This window comes from Quercus lobata, chromosome 1 (genome assembly GCF_001633185.2).
Source record: "Quercus lobata isolate SW786 chromosome 1, ValleyOak3.0 Primary Assembly, whole genome shotgun sequence".
Lineage (NCBI taxonomy): Eukaryota > Viridiplantae > Streptophyta > Magnoliopsida > Fagales > Fagaceae > Quercus > Quercus lobata.
In genome coordinates this window covers 55,179,489-55,187,614 of record NC_044904.1, presented here as the reverse complement: position 1 = coordinate 55,187,614, position 8,126 = coordinate 55,179,489, and the positions used below count along the sequence as shown (strand labels likewise).

General features: G+C 40.3%; 1 protein-coding gene across 1 annotated transcript; it reads left to right on the top strand.

Moving 5' to 3' along the window:
• The first annotated feature begins 340 nt into the window (after positions 1-340).
• On the top strand, positions 341-1,735 carry LOC115955919. The gene has a single exon (XM_031074329.1). The coding sequence runs from the start codon at positions 341-343 to the stop codon at positions 1,733-1,735; it is 1,395 nt and encodes a 464-aa protein (XP_030930189.1).
• Positions 1,736-8,126: the final 6,391 nt, after the last annotated feature.

Sequence of the window (8,126 nt, the reverse complement as noted above, 5' to 3'; positions counted from 1 at the left end):
TCAAAACAGAAAAATCATCATAAAACACACGAAAGTCAGCTCCTCCTTCCTCCAATTAACCAAATGCCCAAATACCAACTATCACATACCCACACCTCAAAACCACCCCCAAAAATCGTAGTTAACACTACCAAATAATAAAACCAAGACCAATCATAAAAAGAAAAATAATTTTATAAAATTCAATATACATTCCAAGAAACGGGAGTGGGACAAGACTCTCTACGCTAGGGTTTTCTCCCAGCCGTAGAGTTCTCTCTCTCGTGTTTCACGAGCCTTCCCTCCCTTGACCTAGGTCTAAGGGTATTTTTTTCTTTCATTCTTTTGTGATCTCGGCGGTATGGCAGATGATGTGGCTGCCGGGTTCGGTAATATGAAACTAACGTCTGATGAAGAGGAGATTATCCCTATATCCGATGAAGGCAGAGTGCAGGCTATGGAGAGTTGTAGCTTGAGTCTTATTGGGAAGTTTTTAACATGTAAACCATTCAATAAACGTGCAGCAAAGACTACTTTGAGAAGGGCATGGGGATTGGAGAATAGTTTACAGATTATTGAGGTGGGTCCGAATCTCTTCCAATTCAAGTTTAAAACAGAGTTTGATATGGCACGTATTCTACAAGATGGTCCTTGGTCATTCGACAATCAACTATTATTGCTTCAGAGATGGCAGAAGGGGATGACAGTAGGGAATATCAGATTGGAGTATGCTTGTCTATGGATTCAAATATGGGGTGCACCATTCGATATGGTTTCCCCTCAAGTTGCAAGGGAAGTTGGTAATAGAATTGGTAGAGTTGAAGAGGTTGAAGGGCAGCGACGACAAGATGAGCTGAATTATTTTATGCGAGTTAAAGTTGCGGTGCCGATTGGGAAGCCGCTGCGGAGAGGAGGTTTCATTGCTGGTTCAGATGGGGCTCGCAGTTGGGTAACGTTTAAGTATGAACGTTTACCTCTGTTCTGCCATTATTGTGGTCTGTTAGGGCACAATGTAAAGCATTGTGCATCGCACTTTGCTGTTAGCAGGAATGGTGGGGAGGTGGATTATCAATATGGGGAGTCTTTAAGAGCTTTGGGAGGGCGTCCACGTTCTTTCCCATCAAGAAATACCTATGGCAATACTGGGGCTGCGAAAGAACAAACATCAGAGGAGTCTACAAATTACAGTCCGGTGCAAGGGACTTTTCCGGCGGCGGGTGTGGAAGATACGAACCCTAGTAAACAGGAAGTTGAATCCGAGAATCTAGGGGAACTACCTATTTTTCAGGAAGAGGCTAACGTGGAGTTGGGCAGAACAGATGACGTGCAGGAAGGACGTTCTTTACAGCTGGTTCCTAGTCCGGTGTGTGAAGATACTGATGTGGATTTGTTGAGAGAAGTGACGGGGCAGCCAGCTGGGGTTGATTGTATGGAGGTGGCAACGGGTAAAACTAAGGAAGCCGGGCTTGGTGTTGAAGCAAGTGGACTGGATCAGAGGTTAGAGTTGGTTGGGCCTAGTTCTGTAAAGCCCAAATCCACTTGGACCAGGTTTAACCGAATGGACTTTGGGCTTGGAGGATTGTCAAAAGCTTTGCAGCTGCCAAACTGTGGAAAAAGGAGCAATGTATCTAGTAGGGAGGAAGAGCTGTGTGACCATTCTGATTTTAGGGAGACTAAGCGTGGAAAGATTGATGATGGAGATGTTGGAACCATTTTATCGGCGGGGGTGGAGAACCACCCTTGCCGGGAGCAATGAGGATCCTAAGTTGGAACTGCCAAGGGCTTGGGAACCCTTGGACAGGTCGTAGCCTTCGCAAATTAGTGAGGGAACAAGCTCCCCTGGTGTGTTTTCTTATGGAGACACGGTTGGATACAGAGGGTTTTAATAATCTTTACGGTGACTTGCCTTTTCAGAATAAAATAATTGTTAAGCATCCAGATGCTGGTGGTGGATTAGCTTTTTTATGGATAAATGATATTAGGTTAGAGGTGATTAATTATACTGCACATCATGTGTTAGCTAAGGTAACTGAGGAAGATGGTTATATTTGGTTTATGACAGGTTTCTATGGTTGGCCAGAGACACAACAAAAACATAAGTCTTGGCAACTATTGGAATATTTGAAGACTTTTGTGGAGGGTCCATGGTTATGCTTTGGAGACTTCAATGCTATACTCCATTCTTCAGAAAAACAAAGCATAAGGCAGCCAAATAGTTCCCAGATTAATGAGTTTCGGGAGGCCTTGGAGAGTTGTCAATTAGAAGATCTTGGTTATAAAGGTTACCCTTTTACTTGGACTAACAAGAGACCGGGCGATGCAAATACCAAATTAATACTTGATAGAGCTGTGGCAACGAAGGGGTGGATTGAGAAGTTTCCGGTCAGTACTGTAGTGCACCTTCTTCCTCATGCCTCGGACCATCTTCCTATTGCTATCCAGGTTCAAAAATTCAGACAGAAACATCGTAGAGCTGATCGGGGTTTTAAGTTTGAAGAATGTTGGTTGTTGTGGGATGACTGTGAGCCTCGGGTTCAGCAAGCATGGAGTTTGGCAGGAAGTGGGGCTTCGGGTTTGGCAGATGTGCATGCAAAAATTAGGGCATGTGGTGATGAATTAAAGGCATGGGGAGACACAAGGACTAGACCTGAGGAGGAAGAAATTAAATCCCTTCAGAATCGGCTTGATAGAATTAATAGAGCTGTCACTACTGATGAAAGTAAGGTGGAGTTTTTGGCAGTTAGTAAACAGTTGGATGATCTCTTGTTGAAACAGGAGATTTATTGGGCACAGAGATCTAGGGTTGCATGGTTGAAACATGGGGATCGAAATACTAAATTTTTCCATTCAAAAGCCTCACAACGGCGACGACGGAATCATATAAAGGGCATCATGAACTCACAGGAGCAGTGGGTGGAGGAGGTGGAGGATATAGCCAGGGTTGCAGTTGATTATTTTGATAATCTTTTTTCTGCAGGATCATGTCATCAAATGGAGGAGTGTTTAAGTACAGTTTCGGCCAAAGTGACTACAGACATGCAGGAGATGCTTTCTGGGGATTTTACTGTTGATGAAATCAAGGAAGCTGTTTTTCAGATGGGACCAACAAAGGCACCTGGCCCAGATGGTATGAATGCCTTATTTTATCAAAAATTCTGGCATATTGTAGGTGATGATGTAGTGAATGCTGTGTTAGATTTTTTGAATAATGGAGTTATGTTACCAGATTTAAATCATACCAACATTGTGCTTATCCCTAAAGTGAAAAATCCTGAGAAAATGTCTGAATTTAGACCTATTAGCCTCTGTAATGTCATTTATAAGGTTATCTCTAAAGTCCTTGCCAATAGACTGAAACAAGTGCTTCCTGATATTATTTCTCCCACTCAGAGTGCTTTTGTTCCAGGTAGACTTATTACAGATAATGTTATTGTGGCATATGAGGTCTTGCATTCCATGCATGTTAGGAAGAAGGGTAAAACAGGTGCTTTGGCTTTGAAGCTGGATGTCAGCAAAGCATATGATCGAGTGGAATGGCTATTCTTACAGGGCATTATGCAAAAGCTGGGTTTTCCAAATAAATGGATTGAGAGAGTGATGACCTGTGTTACCACCACATCATTCTCTATTCTTCTTAATGGAAAGCCTTATGGGAATGTGACTCCGACTAGGGGAATCCGCCAAGGAGACCCTCTTTCACCGTATTTATTTCTGTTATGTGCAGAGGGATTTACATCTTTGTTGGCAAAAGCAGAATCTGATGGCAAAATTCATGGCGCTTCCATTTGCAGAGGGGCACCGAAAATTTCTAACTTATTGTTTGCAGATGATTCCCTCTTATTTTGCAAGGCAACTCAAAATGAAGTGGAGGTTGTTTCTGAGGTGCTTCAGACTTATGCTAATGCGTCAGGCCAGTGCATAAACTTGGAAAAGTCCTCGGTCTTTTTTAGTAGCAATACTTCAGCCGGCCAGAAGCAGGGCATTTTAAGGATTTTGGGAGTGCAGGAAGTGAACCGATTTGAGTCCTATTTAGGGCTGCCTACATTAGTAGGGAGTAAAAAGTATCATACGTTCTCATACTTGAAGGATAGGATATGGAAAAAGCTACAGGGGTGGAAGGGGAAGATGTTGTCTAAGGCTGGTAAGGAAATTCTGATTAAAGCAGTTGCTCAGTCCATTCCTACTTACACTATGAGTGTTTTCCAACTCCCTTTGAAACTTTGTGATGAGTTGGATGCAATGTGTGCTAAGTTTTGGTGGGGACAGGTGGGGAATGAAAGGAAAATTCATTGGCAGAGGTGGGAAAAATTGACGCTATCAAAAAGGGAGGGAGGATTGGGGTTTAGGGATCTAAGGGCCTTTAATTTAGCAATGTTAGCTAAACAAGGGTGGAGGTTGCTGCATGATGATAATTCTTTGGTGTTCCAATGCCTCAAAGCTAGATATTTTCCAAGAACCTCTCTTTTTGCTGCTAAGAAGTCACCAAATTGCTCTTTTGTTTGGAAGAGTATTGTGGCTGCTTTTCCTACTTTGAAGGCTGGATGTTGCTGGAGAGTTGGGAATGGCCACTCTATTCAGATTCTAGGGGATAAATGGATACCAAATTATCCAACAAATGCTCCTCTAAATCTAGTGGAAGATGAAGTTCGTGAGGCGACTGTTGCTGAACTAATTGACCAAGACTTGCATGCATGGAGGGCTGATTTTATCATGGATATGTTTGAAAAAGAAGATGCAGAAGCTATTTGTAGAATTCAGCTCAGCCGAAGACATGTGGAGGACTGTATGATCTGGATGCACCAAAGGAAGGGGATTTTTACTGTTAAATCCGCTTACAAGGTGGCTAGGAAAGTGTTGAGTGAAGGAAGGGTAGCTGAATGTTCTCGGGGTTGTGCTGGAAAGGAAGTTTGGCCTGCAATTTGGAAGCTTAGAATTCCCAACAAAATAAAGGTGTTTGGGTGGAGAGCTTGTAATGAAATTTTACCAACAAAATTGAATCTGTCTAAGAGAAAGATTATTGCAGATGCGATGTGCCCAATTTGCTTGAGGTTTCCGGAGTCAGTTGTCCACGCACTTTGGGATTGTGATGCGGCTAGAGATGTGTGGGCAGGTAGCTTAAAAATTCTGCAGAAAGGTGGGTCAGGTATGGTGGATATGCTTCATTTAATGGAATACTTAATGGAGCGGGTAGAGTCTCATGATCTGGAGGTTGTGCTAGTTCAAGCATGGCTGATTTGGAATCAAAGAAATCGGGTTGTGCATGGGGGTAAGTTTCATGACCCAGGCTGGTTGAATAATCGGGCAACAGAGGTTCTTGAGGAGTTTCAGACTGCTTCTGCATTAATGGGACCATCACATGGAGGGCTAGCTTCTCAGGACACTTGGCAGCCCCCTCCTCCTTTGATCTTCAAGCTTAACTTTGATGCAGCTCTGTTTTCGGCTCTTAAAAGTTCAGGTTTTGGTGCAGTTATTCGGAACGAAAAAGGTGAGGTTATGGCAGCCATGGCAGCAAAGGGTCCTGAGGTATCTTCTAGTGAGGAGGCTGAGTTTCTCGCATGTCGGAAAGCTATTGAATTTGCCATTGATGCTGGCTTCTCTGAACTTGTCATTGAAGGGGATAATTCTTCTGTCATGAAAGCTGTTTCGGCTTTGCAGGATGATTTTTCTTTGATTGGAAATGTTGTTGGGGATATTCATCATTTGGTTCGGAACTTGCAATGGGTTAGGATTGAATGTACTAGGCGTGGAGGGAATAGAGTGGCTCATGAGTTAGCTCAATTTGCTAGAAACATTAGTCAAGATCTGTATTGGATGGAAGATGTTCCTCCAATAGTTAGGGAAGCTTTGTATCAGGATGTTGTTTTTTCTAATTAATTAAATGATATGTTTCCATTTCAAAAAAAAAAATATACATTCCAAGAATATTTATTTAGTATATGCCTCATTGTACTTCAATTTTCAATTTGGAATATTTATGGCAATTAAGATACCCGTACATTTTTATATATTAAAAAAAAAAAAATTGAATCAATTGATGCTTCTTGTGTACTTATCATAACATTCCAATCCATAAATAACAATAATAAATTGCCATAAATAAATTATAAGCTTCCTAGTTTTGGTGGTGTCTCTCCCATCCAAAAAAATGTTGGGTAAAACAAGGAGGAGATAAAGATCAAGCAATTTCCAAGTAGCTTCTCTTTAGTCCCCACCAAGCCAAACAGACATGAAACTTTCAGTACCCTCTTTCCACGAATCTTCTCACACATTTGCTAATGATGCTAAATTGCTAATGCAGATCCGGGCCTACTGAATCGCGGGCTGTTCTTTGCCCACGTGAATAACAAGTCCTAATCTCAGCGTTTTAAAAAGGCAAGAACTTTGATTACATAAAGGAAACTAAAAGACGAAAAGTACCTCAAGCATGTCCCGAGACAATTTAATCAATATAATTACATAATAATTGAGGTTTTGCATTTAATTTTTCTAAGCTCCTATTGCGCCATGTTACTCACAAATCAATTTGTCTTATTAAAACTTTGGCTCTTCAATCCCCTAGTTCCATTTTGAGAGCAACTAAAGATTGTGACAATATGAAGAACATTTTTTATGGAAAAAAAAAAAGGTCTAATTATTCACTAGAAGTGGAAACTCACCAGGGTTAGGCTAAACTGATCACCCAATAAAAATGGCACAAGAATACACCACAACACAATGTCTATTAGCATCACAGCACCTGCACAAGTCTGTTGAAAATAGAACATTAGCTTCAAACAAAAACTTGAAAAAGCAAATCTCAGAAACTGACAAAAGATTTAAAATATGAAGTTATTTTTGCCACGCAGTAGCACTCTGAGATCCAGTAATCTATTTAGCTTACGATTAATGCCTTGGGTAGAAAAATTATACCACAAACTAAGAAGAAGAGCAACCATTAAATTTGGTAGGTAAAATATTCAAGTGAGAGTGAAGGCATCAGCCTAAAGGAACTACAAGGATTTAAAGCTATTCAAACAAGAAATTCAGTAATTACAGCCAATGAGTTATAGCTCAAGTGGCACAAGGTAACTTATCAATTTAAATAATAAAAAAAAATAAAAAATAAAAAAATATCCAGGAACTAAGAAAAATGAATCCATTACATTAGAGAAATTTCATCACTAGTTTCAAGTAAAGGCTTCAAAGATGGACTAACCTGGTACGTAAGATATCCCTAAAGTCCCACTTTTTGCTGAATCTCCTCCAATTCCCTTTGAACAGACTCAGCACTATCCCCATTTTTAGAATGAGGTTTCTTGGAGGACAACCGGCATCCATATGCTGATATGCAGATACAATGGGACCCAGCTACATTACGTGTAAAACAAATGGGTATGGTTTTAGTTGATTTTTAATATTTAAAAAAAAAAATCAACTAAAAGAAATACAACAACAAATATATAGGGTTATTATAGAATTATAGCCGCAAAATAGACCATGACCAATGCAAAAGTCCACCTACAAATCAATTACATCAAAGAAATATAAAATTAAACAGCTTTAATTCTTAAAAGCAAAAAAAAAAAAAAAAAAAAACCCAGAATCTGAAATTCTTCAACGAACATAAATGAAATGACAATGATTAAATTCTTGAAACCCAGCCAACACATGAGATTCATAAGAAATGGAGTGTAAGTAAAAGCCAGAAAATAAGAAATATGGTCTTACTGGGTATAGAAATAGAAGGAAAAAGCTCCTGCAAAGGCAACCATCTAATACTATATATAATAGCAGAAGCCTTTAGGAGGTGTTGCTACGTTAGGAAAAATGACCCCCTAAAATGCTGCCACGTATAGAGTTTAAACTTAAAAAACCCGCACGGTGCGTTTGGAAAAGACGAAAAAATACAATGATTCACTATGTTAAAATACTGTTTGGGAGCCTCTTGGTATAAAAGGAAACTAACCGCTTAAAATAAAAAATAAAAATAAATAAATAAATAAATAAAAAGATAGAAAGAAAGATAGACGGAGAAAGGAGAGAGAGATGAGGTGCGCCGAAGACCCTAACACACAGAGAGACCGAGACCGAGAGATCGCAACAGTGGCAACACGTTTCAAGGAGAAAGGAGAGAAACCCGTAACTCCTCTCTCTTCTCAGAAACCCAA